General features: G+C 48.2%; 1 protein-coding gene across 1 annotated transcript in view; it reads left to right on the top strand.

Annotated features, from left to right (window-relative positions):
• LOC144174658 (uncharacterized) overlaps positions 1–12,041 on the top strand; it is an 89,541-nt gene extending 77,500 nt beyond the window's left edge. Inside the window, exons 2-5 of the mRNA XM_077703443.1 lie at positions 140–290; positions 2,767–3,015; positions 7,998–8,204; positions 9,360–12,041. Coding sequence (XP_077559569.1) covers positions 174–290; positions 2,767–3,015; positions 7,998–8,204; positions 9,360–10,064 — 1,278 coding nt within the window. The 5' untranslated portion in view covers positions 140–173 and the 3' untranslated portion in view covers positions 10,065–12,041. The remainder of the gene's footprint in view (positions 1–139; positions 291–2,766; positions 3,016–7,997; positions 8,205–9,359) is intronic.
• Positions 12,042–20,733: the final 8,692 nt, after the last annotated feature.

A 20,733-nucleotide genomic window follows, 5' to 3' on the forward strand; every position in this document is an offset into this window, starting at 1 on the left:
AAACAGCTGATGCTGTAGAAGAAAAAGCATTGTCCTTGCAATTTGCCTCACCAGTTTCGTCGCAGTTCAGTTTTTTGTGCCGCAGATCGCGAGCTCTCTTGTCCACAGACATAACCCCATCTCACGTATCTTTCTCCAGCGCTGGCCCCCAGCGCCGTCGCAGCATCGGCACCATGCCGGGGTGCCCCCTTGTCGGTCTTCTCTGGCTGCCGCTGTTGCTGGTGATTCTCACTGCTCAGCCATTGCTCACCCAAGCATGTCCGCAACGCTGCAACTGTCTCGAACTCCAGGTATATATCCTTAAAATTTGCGCTGCTTAAATGCACACCGCAAACTTGACTGGTGAGCAGTCGCGCGCAAAATGAAACACCAAAGCGGAAATATGAACCAGAGCAAGGAAAATAAAAATAAGTGAACTCGCAGACATGAAATGATGGCTTTTTTCGCATGTTTAGGCCGTGCTGTTATCGCACTTCTTTACTGTCACAAAACCATGATCTGACCTCTTTGGTGAGGAATAGCGCCATTTGTGTATTCTAGTTCCTAATTTCGCCTTCACATTTAATTTGTACGTTAATATATAGCACGCACTTTCAAAATTCACAGTGGCGCAAACTACTGTTTTTGGCCTAATGACGAAGGTCGCTCACGGCGGAGAGTGGCGTGGAAGCACAAAAGACTTCCATTCCAGTACCGCAGTATGTTCAATCAGACAGTTCTTGTCAGGTGCTTGTTTGTTTTTTTCTTCTTAACACAGCCTGTACGTCACACAAAGCCTTTAACGACTGATCACGATCAGCGCCAAGAGTAAAAGCTGAAATAATGCGAGTGCCTCCTCATAAACCATAGTTTCTGAAACTAGTTAGTTACCGAGAGAGCCCGCATCAGTGTGTCAACCTCAAGAAATGAAACTCGGGGCCTCCCTAATTAAGGACGGCCATGTTTTCCCTGCTTTCGGTACACGTTTCCGCTATACAACATGCGAACAGTGTTGGGGAATTTCGGGGGCCTGTCCATTTCCTTAAGCTCTGGAATGGGAGTTCGTGGTAATAATTACTGTTTTAGCAGCTCGTTGACCCCCATCAGCTTCTCTGATTACAAGGCACGCGCCCCTATCATCAATAGAGACCCACACCCCGGCATCTAGGCTGAAGTGGCTGCAAATACGTTGAAAGTGGAAGTGGCTGGGGTCTTTGAAGTTCATAACCAGCTCTTTGAAGTATGGCTCACTGAATTATGTCCAGCGTTGTTGAAAATTGTCTGCCCCCTTTTTGAGGATTTCTTTGGTGCTAGAACCAGTATTGAGTATTTAGCAATTATATGAATGCGCGCGTGCGTGCGTCAGTCCCAAATGAAAGGCGGGACCACGATGCGGTTGTCGTGTTCTCAATAACAAAGATGAAACACCACGCAACGCGGAGAGGGAGCATGAGGCAACTCCTCATCTGTACCCACAAGGTAGGGCAGATATGGAGAGAGAGAAAGCTCTTTATTAGAGGAAATCAGAGAGGTCTGCCGGCATGTTAACGCCGACATGCTACTCTGCGGGGTACGGGAGGAGGGAAAAAGTTGCAATAGGAAGAAATGTGGAAGGGAGAGAAGAAAGAAGAAAATAAAAGAAGTGAAAAAAAAAGGAGGAAGCGTGTGCGTTGGGGACCGTCAGTGCGACACGTGAAAAGTCTATGGACGGTTGAAAGTGCAAGGATGGTCTGGTCCTATATCAGCTCAGCGACGCCGATGTCATTGAGGTATTCAAATAATGCGGTTGGCACTTTACGCTGAGAGGAGGGAGATGGCCATGGTCCCAGAAGTGCTTTTAAAGTCAAGGAACTGTGGTTGAGGCACTCGATCTTCTGTGCGAGATTGTTTCTTGCTTGATAGTATGTAGGGAACTCCAGTAAAATATGCTCGACGGTTTCTGGTGAACCGCAATTGTCACAATAGGGGCTCGAGGTTAGGCCAAGGCGATAGCGGTAGGTATGTGTTAGCGCCACGTTGAGACGTAAGCGATGGAGCAAAGTTTCTAGCCGACGTGGAAGTCGCTCCGGTAACCTCAGTGCCAAAGTTGGGTCGACATGATGGAGGAATGGGTGCTGGTTTTCCGGGAGAGACCAGAAGGTGCTTCTTTCCCTGAAAACAAGCTCCTTAAGCTCCTTTGCTAGCCTAGAGGCATCGTGCTACGTGAAGAAAATGTTCCTCACGTTCCGCAGTTGCAATCCTCTCTTGGCAGCCTCATCTGCTTTTTCATTGCCTATGATGCCGCAGTGGGCAGGGATCCACTGCAGTATCACGCGGTGTCCGGCGACACAAACTTGATGATTTAAGTAAGAGACATCGCGGGATATATGTTCGTGAATGCTGAAGCAGCTTGCACGTCGAAGAGTTTGCAGTGCTGCCTTCGAATCCGTAAAGATTACCCACTGTGCTGGCAGATATGGATGAAATACTACTTCCCCAAACCAAATGGCATTATTTTTTTACCCCCGTTACTCTTTCAGCACTCCGCTACCTATTTCTCTAGGGGTGCTAAGGCCACAAATTTTCTTTATTCTAACCAGAGTCCTTCAAAGGACTCTGTTCTAACAATTCTAACGTGCAAATACGGTATAAAACTCGTAATAGCAAGACTAGACCTCTGTGATTGCGAGTTATGGGCATTAAACCCATCGCTGATGCATTTTTTTCCAACCTGTTTTTAGTTTTGCGACCAAAAGCTCCAAAAAGCCCGTCAGCGTTAACGCCTCGCCACTTCACTGTTGTGCTCAGGTGCTATGCCAAGAAGCAGGCTACCAAGAACTTCCGGCGCCTGTGCCTCGTGCGGCCGTGGCGCTGCTGCTGACGAGCAACCAGCTCGAGCGTCTCGGCACCGACAGCTTCCGGGGCCTGGTGCGTCTCCGCAAGCTCATCCTGGACAACAACCGGATCCAGAGCGTGGCCCCCTTCGCCTTCCGAGGTCTGGCGGGCCTCGACGAGCTCAGCCTGCAGAACAACCCGCTCACCGTACTGTCCAAACAGGTGCCTCCCGCAAGCCGTCCTGTTCATTTAGGAGAGGCGGGGCTACAAAACCTAACCATACACTGGATGGAGAGAGAGAGAGAGAGAGAGAGAGAGAGAGAGAGAGAGAGAGAGAGAGAGAGAGAGAGAGAGAGAGAGAGAGAGAGAGAGAGAGAGAGAGAGAGAGAGAGAGAGAGAGAGAGAGAGAGAGTTGTTTAAAAGTTAAGAAGGGAGACATGGGCGCGCCAGGAGGGTACGAATAAGCATCTGTATTGGGCGGTATGCAGTGGGGAGGGTACTTGTTCTAAACCGCCACGAGGCCTTTCGGCTTCTTCCGAAGCGGACCGGGGGATTCTGAGATTTTTATTGTTATTGTCTCAGCTTCTAACGGTAAAATCTCGAGCACGTGGGGAAAGCGAAGGATCCTGATTGCATGCGCAGGCACTGTGTAGTGATGTTGCACCTACATGGCGCAGAAGCGAAGTACTCTAGCTGAGCCAAAAATGCAGAGGGACGTTTTGTTTGAATTAACGGCTGACAGGATACTCATAAGGCCTCAGCAAAAAAAAAAAAAAAAAAAGGAATCTCGTATAGTTGCCTCGCACGCGCTAATTCACGTTGTCGCGCTCAAGAAATTGAAAGGCCGTTCGCATGTTGGAGTCTTGTGGCGCAGTTTTTGAATGCTGTATTGGCGCCGTGGTCACAGGGACGGTAACAATAAAAAAATTTGGTTCGAACCTTCCTAGAGTTCCTGTTGCTGTGAAAATCGAAAATTGATCAGTCTTTAGTGACAATGTATGAAACACAAGTCGTTCGTAGAAGTGTCACGTGGGCCAAAGTTATTCCTCGTGTTAATGATAAAGTGACAAAAATTCCAGTTTGAACAGACGAATTTTATAGCGGAAAATAGATTTGCCCAGCCGTTTTAGAAGCTACCACGTCCGACCTAAGCGTTGTACCCGCACACCCAGTTCTTCGTCATACAAAACAAAACTTGGTTTAAGGTGATTTTAACTGGTGCCTTTTCGGCCGCCCCGAAACGAGGGCGTTATTTATCGCGCTGTTGAGGAATTCAAGAGACAATAAAAACACGTTCTTGTTACGGGGGTGCCCTTTAGCTGCGCGTTAGCATATATTTCCGTGGGAGATTGTTTACCAAACTAAAAACCATGCACACCTTCGTCTAACGACGACGATGGTTGAACGCGAAGCTTTCTCGTGGTGGATTCTATGGTTGCGCGATCCCACACTGCGATTATGTGCTACTCTAGAGGTGCGCGCCACTTTTCTAGAATACCCATAGCAACTATCGGGTGTGCACTCCGTAGACCTAACGTTTGGGTTTCGGGTGTACGACGCGAATCGGTACCTGCTTTTTTGCGTCCGGTGAGCAATTTCTTTTGTGGGTGCCGGTTTGAGGTATAACCGCAAGATCTGACGTAAGGCCTAACGTCCTAAACTTCAAACGGCACGCAGAGCAACGCCATTCTTCTCGTGACGGATTCTTTGGTTGTCGCCTGAGTTTATCAAACCGCTTCGACCATGTCGAAATGGAGCAATCCGATGGACGCCGGCTTCATAAAGCGATGTACCCAGGTTTGATTCCGGCCAATAGAAGCGTTTTCGTTTTCTTCACCCACGATCATTCATCATCATCGTCAGAGAGAGTTCGCTTTCCTACAAAGCGTACTGGCGTACAACGGCATCAATGAGGACACTAAAGCTTCGATTTAAGTGGCGTTCATGTCTTCTGAAATTTCTGGCATGAGGAAGAATTATGAAGCTTTAAGGGACACTGAAGTGAATTTGTCAAGCTCCAGTTTTTGCTTGCACTGCGTAGACTGGCTCGAATTAACACACTTTTCATCCTTTATCCGATTGATAAGTCGGTAATTGTTTTATGAAGCCCGAAAGAAGAAAAAACTACCATGCGCGGTCTGCGGCGGCCGCACCAACTAAACGCTGTGACGTCGGGAGGATATGCGCCGTGATTGGACGGTGCCAAAGATTAGCATTCAAACAAGTTTCGGTTTCAGTTCTGTAAAGCAACATGCTTGACATCCGAAGTTATCGTTGGATGGGCATTCTCGATATCTCAATAATCGTCATACCGCGCTTCTGCCATGTTGTCGGCTGTAAAATGCCTAACATAAGCCTCCCAGGACGGCTTGGAATCGATGAAATCACTAGCCGAGGCCTACGCAGTGAATGAAGGCCCTCCGCGTCACCGCAGACGCTCAAATATCATGCGCTTTTCCCCCATATTTGGAGCTTGCCTCACTCATGCCTGTATCGCAAAGAGCGTGATCGCAACAGGCCAAGGGCCTGCTGATTCTGGCCTGTGCCCACTGCCCGCAAGCAGTCGGTGCATATGGCAAAAGCACGCCAACGAGAACTCGCTAGCGTGTCAGTTTCAGTCTGCGCGCGTTCTGTGAACTCGCTCGTGGAGCAGTGAACGTTGCGGCCCAAAAATGGTGTACTCAATATAGAAAACTACGGCCGAAAAAAAAAAATCAGCTCACAAAAAAAAAAGAAAGTACCTTCGGGGATTCAAACTCGCGACTAGCAAAACAATATGCCTAGCGCTTCAGTCCACTTGGCCACAGGTCAACGTAGCCTCCACCGGAAATATGCGGTATATAATGTGTAACCAGTTTACACTTTTATTTAGTTTTAGCATTTTAAGCAGCTTAGGTGACTATTTGTTGTAAAGCGCTCGTGCAGTAAGCGTCCCCCGCATTTCCACAATATCTCACGTCTAGCAATTGCATTTCTTAGACGGAAAAGCGTTCACAGCTAGATGTGTGGTCGTGCTGCTGACCGCTGTGCTTGTTCACCCAGCACAAAAAAGTGTTTCCTGCTCCCTAGTTTTACGCTGTGCGGTAAAAGTTTTAGTGGATTTTATTTCCTTAGTACTTATATTGACTTCGCTGACTTTTCTTCCGCCTTCAAGTGGCCTTAGATTCTCCTATAGCGTAACAGTCAGAGAAGCATCGCATGTGCACTTGTGCAGCGCTTGTGTGGAGCGACCCGGACTCGGAGCTTGATACAGTGTACAAACTAACAGAGTAAAGAAAGGCACATTCTTCCATTCACAAACGGGTCGTTGCTTAGTTTCAACTGAGCGAACAGATTGCGACGACCCGTCGGCGGCCGGCGGACTCAACGCTGGTCCAACTGACTCTGTCGGACGCTCGGCGAGCCGTGCAGTAGCGCAGTCAAGCCAAGTCATTTCCTCCTGACGTCACACGAGAACGCCACAAAAATGGGCGAGGATGCAGAGAGGAGGACAGCATTTTCGAATTGATTTTTTTACTAAATAAATTCGCGTAAAGACACTCAGAGTGGTGGAGTGGTGAAACATGGCCTGTGGACTCCGGACTACAATTTGCGCAAGCAGTCCCGCAATGTTCACAAATCACTTCAGTGTCCCTTTGAGCGGAACATTTCCCTCGCTTTTTTGTGAACATGTCCCAGTATTCTTAGGTACCCCCTTCAACGCCTCAAAACAGCATATTTACCCCTCTTATCGAAATATCGGTCTCAACGTTCCGAGCAGTCCTTGGGATCCTGCCCAAACTCCACGTTTCTGTAAAGCGTGCTTTGCCTGTAAGGCATCGTTGTATAGCCAAAAAGCCGAACCTTTGGCGTAAAAAGGCGAAAAACTGAAAACACCGTGACATTTGCTCCGTGCACGCGCAGAGGAACGTATATCGCATGCACGGTATCTTAACGCTTGCATTTAGCCAGCCTGTAGTACTGTGAAATGTACACCGCCAACAAACGGCGCGACGCTACGAAGCGGGAGGTGACCTCCGGAAGTGCTGGTCGTCTTTCCGTATGCTGCTTGAGGAAAAAAAGTAGGTTCACAGTAAAATGGCCTTTTTAACGCTGTTTGATACGCTTTCCTTGATCTTGAATATGTGAACGGATAAAGCTCTGAGAACGGTGCAGTGCGGCACTGCGATCCAAATAGCGAGCGTTTAAAGTCTGGCGGTCGGTCGGAACGCAGTCCTGCACCTGCCGAGATCAGGTGGAGCACTGGATTCCAGCGCAAGTTCACAGAAAAGGGTGAATATCTGTTCATGATACCGATGGGCAAACAAATGAATGGGTGTGTACAGGCAACAGTTAGGTACCGCGCGGGAGGCATTACACAGGTAGCACGGCCTGCTTTGGTTGTCTATTGTCTGGGCATAATGAACTCTCTGTGCGTGGCGCTTCCTAAAAATGATATATAATATTTAAAGTGACGGACAACCGATTTTTGCGGAGTGTAGGCTCTCTATCCCAAATGAAAGGGCATCACTTAAAGCGCCTTAAACCGAAACGGTTTTCCTGATTGGACCTTATCACGTTCGAAAGCGGAAATTTCAGTTCTACCGGCCGAAGTATGGGGACAAAACGAATTCTGGCAACCATGGCAGTCAGCCGATCGGCAGCCTACTTTTAACTGTACGTTAGATGAAAAGATGCATTTAAAAACATCTTCCAAACTTAAACATTAATAAAACGCAGCCTTTTCTGTTCCTTTGTGGGGTTTCTGAATCACAATCTGAAACCGGCGAAGTTGTTTGTATACGTACGGTAGTGTCACGTTTTGACATTATACGGCGCCGCCTTTCAGGCTTCGAAAAGGTAGTTTCAAATTTAAATTACTACCGCCAATTTATTTAGGAATTCCTGGTAGTTATATAAAACCTTGGATTTTATATAAGCTAGAGGAAGTGTACCCCAGAATGGCACCACAGCTTTCACATTTTTAGCGTGGTACGCAACCGTGCCGCAGATGTCGACCGCCTTAGTGTAAAACCGATCTCTACATAAAATCATCCGCGCTCTAGGTCACAAACGCTTCAGGACGCAGTGCGGTGATTTCACGCTCTCGGAAATCATACAACATCCCTACTGAATCCTGGACGTGTGTTTTCGACCGGGCGATTCCGTTACAAGAAGCTCCCGACGCAGAAATCAAGGCTTTCGCTTTACCCGCGTCCGTGCAGGCACTCTCCGGCCTGAGCCGCGTGCGGATGCTCCAGCTGGGCTTCAACCGGATCGGGCGCATTGAGGCGTTCGCGTTCGCCGGCAGCAGTGACATCGGCAGCATCTCGCTCGAGGGCAACCCGCTCGAGCTCCTGCGGTCTCGCGCATTCGCCAACCTGAGTCGCGTCGGATCGCTAAGGCTGCCCAGGGGCCTCGCCGCCATGGAGGTACGTATAAGCTCAAACAACACGTGACCCTCGTTAATCTGCCGCTCAGTAACGGGCACGGATGGCTGCTCTGAGAGGCGGTGGGAACGCCTGGTGCCATCAATAAAGGTTGGATTGGCAGAAAAGACATGGGAAGGGGATTGTGGTAGAGGTGCGTGCGAAGTGCGGTCCTCTAATAATGGTTTAACACGTCATCATCATCATCATCAGCCTGTCTACGCCCACTGCAGGGCAAAGGCCTCTCCCATAGACCTTCACTTATCCAGGTCCTGTGCTAACTGCGACCACTTTATCTCCGCAAGCTTCTTGATCTCATCTGGCCACCTAACTTTCTGTCGCCCCCGGCCACGCTTGCCTTCTCTAGGGATCCACTTTGTTCCCCTTAATGACTAATGGTTAACTTGCCTTCATATTACATGTCCTGCCCACGTCCATTTCCCCTTCTTAATTATTACATGTCCTTAACACGCGTTTGTTCCCTGACCAACTCCGGTCTCCTCTTGTCCCTAGCTTAACATTACACCTATCATCTTCCGTTGCATTGCTGCGTCACCACAGTTGTGAAAATTCATGATGATTTTAGCCTGCCTGAGCCTCCGGACGCGCGCCATTGTCTCGGATCGTCGTTGTAAGGACAGTTAGCCGTGGTGACTGAATCCGCCAGCTCCATCTCGTTTATTTCGATGTGTGCACTGAGAGGTGCTTTTTGTGGGTAATGTTGTCAGAATAGCCTGAAATACTTTCGACTGTCTCGACCAGGTCGTTATAAATAGGCGCAGCTACCCACACAGAGACTGAAAAACTTGCGTCTAGTGCGAAGAGAACGAAGAGAAACGTGCAAGCGCATAAGTCTTCACACTGGTTGTCACTAGAAAGCTAACTGTAAGTTTGTTTTAAGTGGCCGCCACGGCCGGGAATCGAACCCTCGACCTCGTGCTCAGCAACGCAACGCCTTAGCCACTGAGCCACCGCGGCGGGTCATTGGCAACTTCAGCTCACCCAATCCGACACACAATGCCAAAGCAGGATCAGCTACGTCGTTATGTTTGTTCTGCTGCTTTTTGTGGGGTAGGGCCGTGAAAAGACTACACTGCACCCATATGGCGTTCGAACGTGAAGTGCTTCGTTCCTCCTGACCTGTCACCTCCACCGCAGCCGGACTCGTTCGCGGGCCTGAAGAACGTGAGCCTGGTGTCGCTCGAGGCACCTCGACTGGAGCGGCTGCCGCAGTTCGCCTTCCGGGGCCTAGAGCACGCGGGAGAGCTGCTTATACGGGACGCCGAGATCGGCCTCATCGACTCGGGTGCCTTCGCGGGCCTCAGCCACGCGCGCCGCGTCACGCTCGAAGGCTGCTCCGTGTCCGTCGTGCGCGCGGCCGCCTTCGCCGGCATGCGCGCCGTGGGCCAGCTCCGGCTGGGCGCTAACCGGCTGGGCAGCGTCCTGCCGGGAGCCCTGGACGCGCTGGACCAGGCCTCTGTGGGCCACGTGCTGCTGGCGGGCAACTGGATGCCGTGTGACTGCCGCCTCCAGTGGACGCCCGAGCCCCTCAGGCGGCGAGGCTTCTGCTCGGCGCCCGTGCACCTGCTCAACGCGTCCGCGGCACAGGTGTCGCTGGACACCCTGCCGCGATGCCTGCCCGAGCACTTTGTGCCCCACTCGCGCCCCTCCGAGGCCCCCATGTCCGGACGGACGAGCGCCGCAACAACGCTGCACTTGCGCTCTCCGAGGAGCATCATCGTTGGCGTCCTCCCGGCTTCTTCGCTCCCGGCCGCGCTGCTCGCTGTGCTTGCACTCTCCGCTGGTTCCCCGCTGTACCGCTGTGTGGTGGTCACGTGCCTGCTGATGATGAGTCGTCTGTGACAGCCTTTGCGGTGAACTGGCGTGCAAACGACAGAGTGATGCCGCATTTCAGTTTACGGGTGCACGTGAATCGGACGGTTTCGAGGCATTTCTCCTCCTGGTGGGGAGAGAAACGAACGTTGATCCTGGATGTGATTGCAGAAACGAGACTTCGTGTGTATGCGAAATCCTTGTCGGATTTCACACAGCGTATGCGCGATGCTTCAAAGTCGTAAAGCGTCTGTATGCAGCTCTGTTTGGTGCGGTTGAACCCTGCAACAACAAAACGGAAAGGAGAAACAACACATTTGTTTCTGTCAGAATTTCGCTTAGGCGAAATTGTATAGTGAGGGTAACAAGAAGGATTTGCGCGTCGGCCACAAAGATTAGAACGTGCTGTCGATATCGATGGGGATATGCGCGCCTATCTTGTCTCTCTTTTAAGCAGCTTTCTAATTCTGCCGATATCTATTTAGGTGATGCATTGGACTTTACGTGCAGGCGATGATAATATGTGCCCAGGAGCGACATAATCGCGTCAAGTGCGTTTACGGACATATTGCTTCTGTTTGCTCATTTTCGTTTGATTGCTACCTGTAGCCACCGTACATAAATTGTTTTTAAGGGTATCCATGAGCTCACTAATCGCGACAGTGTGTCTGCGAAGCCACTTCTGGTAAAAAAATGCGAGTGCCGAATCGTAAACTCCATTGCCTGCATCTTCCACAATGGCATCGTCGTATCTTTTTTGTTGTTGTTGTTGTTACTTGAAAGTTTCTAAAGTCTTCTAAACGTGGCCTGCACTGAACCAATTCGAGTCACTACGAAACAGGGCCTTTTCATTTATTCTGCCTCTCTCGATTCTGTTGTGGCCGCATAAAGAGTTAGTGCACTAGAACTACACTCACCTGATCCTTTGCTGAATCCAATTGCTAAGTGCAGGTGCTCTGAACAACTTTAAAAGCCCAGAGCGCAACTGATGAAGCGAGGCAGCTCATCCAAGAATTACTAATTAAACAGAGGCTTTTGTTCACTCCACATAAAGTCGACCCGAATATTTTGGGGGAAAATGCTGTATCAGGTGAGTGGCATGTTAACGTTGGTTATGTGCAATTCCCGTTGAAAGTCTCCCAGCGAATCTCCACTGTATGGCGATGAAGTTTCGGGGGGGTCCCACTACAGGGTTCATGACGCCTCGTCATTGCGCAGAAGTTGTATTTTTTAGATTTCGTTCCGGGAGTATTCGTCTAAATGTACAATTATTCCTCAAGCACCTTTTCGTTCTTTCTAGCTGAAGTTTTTGTCGGTGCTTTATATACAAGCCCCAATCTCCTCTGGGCACGAAAACACAGCGGTGCATGTTGGACTGTGTTATTTTGACAGCGTAGCGCCAGCCAATATACGTATGTGTGATTCTCCTATAGGGCCGGATCTGGACAATTTTAGAATTTCCTTGGAACGTAAAGTGGACGTGAATGCTTCAGAGCGTTGAAAGCTTAAGTTTTCCGGCCGCTTGCCTAAGCAGGCCCTGAAGAGCTTTCTCCCGCCAAGCATCTTGCTGGCACGCACATGACAGACCAACCAGACAGGCTGCATATTTTTGTCTACACGGAAGTTCCGTGTAACGCCTTACAGCTTTCGGGTGTTTCCCGCGGGCACACCCGAACATTCCCTTACTGAGAATACTTTGTTGGTGCAGGTGTTCGTTATTGCGCGGTTCAACTGTGGTATAGTTTTTGGCGAGTCGGTTGCATCCTTGTATGCCGCTGTATCGCAGTATGCGGCAATTCATGTATGTTATAATTTTATGAATGCCGTAATGGCTACGACACCGATGCTGTTGATCTCTCTTGTGACGATTTAAGCATTCACGCTCATGACTGCAGTAGCGATGGCGTCCCCCACGCATCTCCAATAAGCTTTAAATAGAGCCGGGTGGTGGGGTTCTCGTCCCGTTGTTATTTATGAGCTGTCATTAAAGTTGTTTTATTGCGCGTGCCACACCTTCGAAATGACTTTGTTGATGAGTGATGCGCCATGTATTGTCATTTCTTTCCAGGGCAGAGTACAGCTGTAATACAGCTGAAAAGTCGGAGGGCTTGCACAACGGACAGTCAGGTAAGTCACGTGTAAAAACATTGCACTGCGCGCTTATGGGTTCCAACAATTTTCACTCAACCACTTTCGCTCACATATGGGACGCATCGCAGACAACGGCAATTGAGCGTGCGCCGGATGTTTCTTTTTGTTTGACTGCTTTTGCAGCGAAACTGTTCGTGGCTAGGGTTTCGTACATATTTGGTTTAGTGTTTAAAAACGCAGGTCCCGAATTTGATGCATTTTGTTTTTATTCTATGCAAAAGCTTATAGGTTGTAGTCACTGGTGAGGGACGCATGCAGGCAACCATGTGAGTGCGCCGTCACTGCGCCGTCGGGATCCGCAAGATGGCGGTACTTGTCCGTGTTAAGCATATGATGTGTGTTGGATGTTCCAAATTCTACCCCACCAAACGCAAAGTAACGTCTCCAGTCCAATGTGAGTGCGATTAATCACATCTCTGTTGACACCACCGCTGAGAATCGGGTTGAAACGGAGAAGACGATGCACGCCGGTGTTTTTTTTTTTTTTTTTTTTTTCGGCAAGCGGACGCAGTGGCACAAGCCGCGCCACGTCCGTGGCGCCTCGGTCATATCTGTGGCCGTTTTCAATGTTGCCAAGTGAAGAAATTGACAGCTAAACTATTCAGTGAATACCACCTATACGTACCATCACTTGGATATGCACTTTGAGTAAATTAGTTATCAATTGGCACAATTTTCAAGGTCAGTAGAATCTCGGGTAGGTAATAAAGGCTTTTCAAACGTTTGCCGCTGTGCGACCCGCGTCGGCCATGTCTACGTTTTCGCCGCCCTCACTTCGCCGACGTTCCATGTGCTTGCGTGATTAGTTTCCTCCGGCTCTTCGGGGTGGCTGTTCCTTCGCCAACACAAGTTGTTATTCTCCATTTTATATTTCCCTTCTCTTCTGCCGCCGTAATGTGGAGGCCGTGTACTGTCCAGGCTCAAGCTTCGCTGGACATCCACCTTCCGAGTGAAATGGCTCCTGATTTTTTTAGGCACGTTGTGAAGCACGTCGAATGAAATGGGAGTTGAGCGCACCGGGCCTTAAGAGGCCCGGCGCGAACGGAAATTTAGGAATGTTGTTCAAGAAGCTCAGCGCGAGGGAAAAACCCTGCAGGATGTTGTCCTGGAACCAATCACGGTCTACCACTGCGACCACAAAGTGGTTATCACTGTCATTACTGTAAAGCACTACAACATTTCATACTTCCATCAGGAGGTGTAGTGGTTTTGTAACAGTTGCTTCCCCTCCGCTCCTCCCAACGCAGAGTACCTGGTTCGAGCACTTCCTCAGTACTAACTCTCTGTCTTTCCTTTCATTAATGATTGTTTTTTGTTTCTCTCTCGCTGGACACCCACTTTTGCAGGTGCAGCGGTGGCAAGTCAATTGTTTGGGCGCTACATTTCCCGCCTTTCATTTTCTCGTTACACTTTTCATGCAGATTTTTCTGCAGGCGAGTAAATCATGCAGATTTACTCGCCAATGAATGCATTAGTACCAGTTCACTCAGCTTCACCCGCCACGTGACCCACTAACCCGCCACAAAAAACGTTTCGAGCTTTAATTTTGTTTTTCTTTTTAAAAGGGGGCCATGCAGACAAAACACAAGTTTCGTTCACTCGGAAGATTGTCTCGCTGGAATCATGCTGACGCCCCTTTTAACGTAAACTTCGCTCGAATAAGCTATATAATTAGGAAAAAAGAGGAATGGCCATGTGACTTACTAGCTTATTTTCCGCACGAGAGCCTATGATGTAATATGCACAGCTGTGCAATTGGCTGAGGCCGGCAAAAGTGAACGCAAGTGAGGTAGGGCTTATAACTATTTTTCGCTTAAATGTAACGCATATGCTGTAAAAACGGTGGGGCAAACAAACGAAAGTACACCTAGATATTGAAGTACCACTGTGTACTGCTGTTTGTACTGCGGGCACTATGCTTGTTATAGCTGCACAGCAGTCCGGCGCTTGGGGGTTGTCTCACACACTGGCCGATTGGCGCAAGCAACATTGTCTTACGTGACCATGCTTGTCGAGCATACCCCATGTTTCACAAAACGATTACTACTTACCGTAACAAAAACAAGGCCGTGCAAATAGGGTCAAAAACAAAGCAAAGGTGGAAAACGGTGCGGCGCTGTATGGTGGCGCCATCTAAGAGGACTGACGGTAAACTAGGCGTTCCGAAGTCCGCTGCAGACTAAACAGTGCACTAATGTTCGCTTGAAGACCTGTACGTCATCGCAGACGACACGACGATTTGGCGGAAGAATCAAAATTTTAAATTAAATTGAATAATTTCCCAGTTAATAAGCATCGTTTGCTGCCGGAAATGCGTGGGAGGGCACTATAAAACACCTAAGCTTTCGAATGAAACGAACTTGGATTTTGTCTGCATGGCCCCTTTAAGGCTGGGAGCTATCGCCTAAATAAAGGTAGGTGACACGCATTATTGGCGGTGAGATTAGAGTTCCTCTATATAGCTCCCGCTCTATATAGCTGCCTGCGGGAGCTATATAGAGGAACTCTAGGAGAGATGTTTGAGGGGTGCCCCCTGGCTCTGACGTCGGCTTAGGGACTCGCCCCGCTGTCGTCTGCTACACTCCGCCTGTGAAGGGAAGCAGTGCCTGTGCTAGAAAACACCCGCTTTGATGCTTTAGTGCATTAAAGAGCGTATTTCCAGTTTTTTTAGTTATTTTGCGAGCTGCTGAACCCTCTGAATAATTTCAAGCTGTATCCCGCACAAGTTTGCAACACACGAGGAGAGATTGAACAACTTTCTTCAAAGCATCGGTCAAATGATCGTGCGTAACACGTCCTTTCTAGATTATTTGCAAGGTTCAGTGCTCATAAGCTCCTCAATAAGTATTCAAAACGCGTAAGCTTACCTAAAGTACTCTTGAGATGCTTTTATGAAGATTCAACACTGTAATGGTACGAATTAAGCAGCGGGCCCTTACACGCGCATCGTGCAGCGGGAAATAAAACGGCTTCTATTTATTTTGTTGTTGTTCACTTGTATCAGATGAATGTTTTTTTCTGTACCCAACGCATTAATTTTTCTGCACCGTCACAAACGTCTTATTAGGAAGTTTGGGGGTGTTTGGGAGGCTCAGAACGTTTGTGTGGGTATTTTCTTCGAAGGCATACAGTACCTTCTTCACAAATTGGCTTTCGTTGTGGCTGCGTGCCAGAAGGTGCATGTTGTTTATTCACATGCAAATGCAATGATAAGGTTGCTGCTACGCTACTGCGAAACGGCGCAGACAACGTTGTCCAGAGTACTCGAACGCGGTTTGTGTGCCCCGAATTTCTATCGTAACCATACTTATCATAACGAACCGAGTCTCAACCCGCACAGTTATGGCGTGATTGCGGTATTGAAGGCTTGATATACTCGTAACGAACGCGATAAATAGTACATGGCCGGTTTCCAGTGCAACAAGAATCGAAACCGATGAAGATGTATAAGCAGCTCTTTACTGTTTTCCAAGCCTTTTGGGCGTAAAGAACAAATCCTGGCATACTAGGGATGGCGTTCTATAAGTTGAAGAAAATCACTCTTACTCTCTCGTCCAGACTGAGTACCCCGCCAACTAACCAGCTCGATTTTTCTGTTAAATAGATAGATAGAAGTAACTTTATTAGGGAAAGGGCTGGCTCAGAGGCCTATAAGAAGGGTAGGGTGGAAAAGGAGGGGGTAAAATTAAGTCCGGCTCAGAATGTCAGCCTCGCGTGCGAAGTCCCAGAGGGAACGCAGGACTTTATTTATTACTGTTAAATAAAGTTTTCTCCTCCACCTCCTCCTCCTCCTCCTCCTTCTACTCCTCCACTTGTGTGCAGTCTTACGATAACGCATATTTGAATATCGGGAAGATATGGCTGTGGGAAATGCACTGTAAATATCCCTCCTGGCCTGAACAAACATAGCGTTACTGTATTTTTACCGTACATGTGACTCTTTTTCCTCATTAAGGCTTCATACTGGTTAGAAAATCCTGGTATAAAACCCGCACGCGCCAATACACACTGTAGGTTATTTGGAACTCAGTATACATTTGTTGCGGGCCATAGTGCATGTAGGCATACTTTCATGCCATGACAACGTAAAGTGGTGTTATGCAATACTTTCGAGCGTTCGACAAGGTTGCACAAACTGCTTTACCGGTTTTACATAAGATCACCGGGAATCGTAATGCCTTCTGCCAAAGGCGACACCCCGAAGGCCTGGAATTTGTTCTGGTCTTGCATTTTCACAGTTGTTGGTTATTAGCAGCTGACTGTTCTCTTTGTTCGAAAGCTTGTTGAATACAGGAGCTGGCGCATAGCTCTGACTCCTCGCGCTCCGCACAGGACCGGCTTCGCAAGGAATGGGGTGAAGCCGGCAATGTTTTTTTTTCGCCGCGGTATCAAAAACTATACTTAACATCATTCCCTTGGCTAGAGTATGCGATCTTAAGTCTTTTATTGAGATAAAAAGTTAGCACAAACAAAAGCTGGTGTGGACAAGCATTCAAAGTCAACTGAGCGTGAAGAAACGGCAGGGAGAGCGAGCCCGAGTGAAGCAGACGACAAATGCGAGAATCCCTAAGCCGATGTCACAGAGATGCGGTTCGCAGCGACGCCCGTGGTCGCGCTCACCGCCAATACACAAGGGTCAAGGTGCCTCGACGCGCGCCCCTCCGCCGTAGGCGTCCGGCATCGAGGCACCCTAACAAGGGTATCTAACAGAAAGTCAGTCACCTACAGCTATGCTGTGGGAAACTGGGAATATGTTCGTGGCTTCCTCGCCCAGCTCGCGCGTTCTGCAAAAGAGCAAACCTGGAAGGGCGTGGGTTATGCGGAGAAGCAACAAAATATGGGTGCAATGCCTCAAAGCCAAATATGTGCTTCGCCGTGTTCAGTAAAGTTTTCAGGCAAAAAAAAAAAAAAAAAAAAAAACAAGAAGTGTTTCAGAGGGGCTTGCGCGAAACTCTTAAATTTAGTTCATGGACACAATTTGAAAACCACTGGGTAGATGTAGCATCTTTCAATAACGTGCGTAAAATACGCGGTAACACGTTCGCCGTACGTTGAAAATGTATACGACACGTGAACCTATCGATGTAGTCAAAGAGTCGCCCTTAATAGCAATCATTCGCCACTAATTTGACCGCAGTGAAAGCAACAAAATTTTCAATGTTTTTTGGCTTAGTGATCTTATTCGATTAATGTTGAAAAGCATAAAGCATCCGTACTACGGTGGCATAGCCACGAAGAACAAATCGTCGACGACTTCGATCAGGACGCTTTGCCGGCAATGGAAAATGTAAGCTGCATCTGTACAGTCACACATTATTTGTGTCTGTGACATATAGTGCTACGAGAGCAAGACAAACGTATCCAGCGTGTCCATGCGAGATTATTGATACGGGCTATGACACGGATATTTGTCATTACTACTTCTTGCTGGGGTAGAGTTGCACTCCAAGTCTGCGCGGGGTTTTGTTTTTCTCTAGTCACAAAAAAAAATGAAGAAAAAATAAATTGCCGTTTGTTCGTTGGTTTTATGAGAAAGCAGCAAATTTAAAAAAAAAAACAGTCACACTTAGAGGTAGTGCTTTTTGAATGGCCATGTTCTCTCTCCATATCTCTCTCTCTCTCTCTCTCTCTCTCTCTCTCTCTCTCTCTCTCTCTCTCTCTCTCTCTCTCTCTCTCTCTCTCTCTCTCTCTCTCTCTCTCTCTCTCTCTCTCTCTGTCGCCCTGTTGGCGCACATGGTCGCGAGTAAATTTTTGTTGACCGTGCAGGCTGTATTTTTTGTTCACCGGTACGTCTTTCGCCGCAAGGCTTTGGCGGACGTTAAATAACTACAGCTGGTTAGCCTCAGTCATCTGTCTCCACAACGGCGCGTTTCATAGCCGATGACAGAGTGAATCTTCGATGCTTTCACGGGTTGGGCTCAAGCGAGTACAAACCCAAATCCGGAACTTTTTTTCCAGATTCCCAAAGTTAGAGGCACTAGCAGCCAAGCTTCTTTCATCTTCAGGGTTCGGAGGATACGGGAAATGCGACAGGCTCGTGAGCTTTAGAAAGACGAAGCTACAATGATAAATAGACCAGAGCTGAGCTTGCAGCGAGCTAGACTTGCTTCCTCATATAAATATGATAACGGAAATCAAGCGCGCCAACACGTCCGCGCGGACATTCAACGTTCAACCATGACTAGTTTTGTGCTGCCATCTGGAGCTACGCCTCTCAGCCGCGAAGGGCGCTCGTGCTTTCTTTCACCACCATAGGGCCCCAGCATCCAGAGGATTGCCGACAGTGAGGCTGGTAAGACTACTCGTCAAAAACACACAAACGCATGATCAAAAACAAATCTAGAAACGTTGATCAAATCAGATACAAAAACTTGGTGGTTACTGGGCACGACAAATTTTATCTGCTCGTTAGTATCCCCATGGAATGACAGGAATGATCTGTAGCACTTGATCTCAAAGCACCGGCTTCGGGAGAGATCAGAAGCAAGTGGATTGATTTTACCATTTTCCTGGGTGGAATACAAAGAGCAACTGGGCGGGAATTGTCCGAATGTGCGCTTTTATCGTGTGTACGTGAACTATTAAAACTAACAGAACAAGGCAATGTGATCTTTCCGGAAGTAGTAGGATATTTAAAAACTTGTTTACAGCAGTGAGCGCAGTTAAAACTTGTTTTACAAATGCGAGTTTCTGTTGCAGAGCTGCTGTTTAATACGTGGAGATGGTTTACCCCATAGGGTTCACCCCAGATTAGGTCATGCAACACTGACTCGACGGACGCGACTTCATTTGCCCTCATCTTCAGGTAATGAGGGGGTGGGAGGGGGGGGGGTTAAGGACAAAAGCAGGGAAACGTCCTAAATTACCTTCGTCCTAAATCACCTTGTCCTAAATCACGCAACCGTCCTTCTCACGAAAGCTTCTCTTCGTTTTTGGGCGATTCAGACACGCGGGAAATAGCACCTGCCACAAAGAATACGTCTTCATTCCTGTTTCCTCCTTTTTCCGAGCTGCACCACCCGGTGACCCCCTTAATTAATCCATTTCTCTGGTGGTAGCAAACCGTTCTTTCTCCTCTGCCTCTCGTGTCATTCAACCCGTGTTGGTGTGGCAGCTATCCAGTGCTTAACATAGCGCGGTGCTAATTTTTGTCGTTTTGGAGAAAGAGTGCTGCGAAAAGTAATTAAGCGGAGGAGCTTGTGTAGAAGCGACCTTAAGGGCGTAGCAAAGTACAAAAAAATAATTACGCTGTTGTCCTAATTAGAGTTAGCGTGCTTTATTGCAAGGACAGTGTCTTAATTGGTCTTTAGTAGAGCTAGTCGGGATTCCATAGCTCCGAGGAAAGCCGTAGTCAGGCCGTGAGACTTTTCCCTGCTTGGGCCAATTATGCACGATTGGTGAGTGCGCGGTTAGTGAGGCAAACCACTTCGTGAATCTGTTCAACACCACTAAAGCAAGAAAGGGAATGTGCGGAGTGTACTATTCTGAGGGAATTGATAAGAACATAAAATACGACGACCGCCGATGGGAGAGGCGTGCCCATGCACATGCATACCATATAGGCTCGTCCCGCTCGTCACATTATAATCCCAGGTGAAAATAATACTTTTATAGCTGGATTATTGAACCAGAAATTTCTTCCAGCTAGAAATATTTCTAGATAGAAATTGGCAGAATTTCTAGCTGTAAATTCAGTTTCTAGCTCATTTCTAGCTGCAGGGATTGAGATTTTGTTCCGGCTGGCAGCTATTACTTCTAGCTAGCATTTGTCAGTTCAGCTGGAAGAAAAAAACTCTGCAAGCTAAAAATAATCGTCTCTTGCTAGACTAAGAATTTTTCTAGTTAGAAGCTGTCGATTCCAGCTAGGATCTGTAAATCAAGTCAGCAATGAAGCTGTAAATTACGATTTCTTGCTAGAAATGCTCTTCCCGTTTTCACGGGGGATGTCGAGGTTTGGAGGGCACACCACAGTCGTTCTTGGTGAGATGTATCCCTATGGCGCCCCTAATTCTGCCCGACGTTGCCCTCCCTGGTGTGCGCTTGGGGCCAACACATCCATCTTGTTATCACATCCAACGAGCAAAAACATCCAATTTTGGCCACTGCATCCAACGTGCCATTACATCCAATGCGCCATTGCATCCAACGAGCATAAACATCCAATTTTGGTCACTGCATCTAATTTGGCCACTGCATCCAACATGCCATTACATCCAACGCGCCATTACATCCAGCATGCCTTACATCCAACGTGCCATTACATCCATCGAGCAACTTCATCCAAAGCTGTGTCATTACATCCAATTTCGGGCAGTACATCCAATGCGCCACCACATCCAACTTTTCATTACTTCCAGCGCGTAATGCCCTGTAGCCTAACATAGCTACATTTCTCGGCTTAATTCAACGCAGTCTGACTGAACTCCGTGAATGGAGTGTTTTAGCGTGGCGGGCAGCGTGCGCTCCGCTACGCCTTCTCTCCCACGTGTAAGTGTTCTTTGGTACGAGGAATAATTGCACCCACTACAGTTAATCAGTCCTAATTTAA

This window comes from Haemaphysalis longicornis, unplaced genomic scaffold, assembly GCF_048455015.1.
Source record: "Haemaphysalis longicornis isolate Haplotype H1 unplaced genomic scaffold, Haemaphysalis longicornis Haplotype H1 scaffold_3, whole genome shotgun sequence".
NCBI classification, from domain to species: domain Eukaryota; kingdom Metazoa; phylum Arthropoda; class Arachnida; order Ixodida; family Ixodidae; genus Haemaphysalis; species Haemaphysalis longicornis.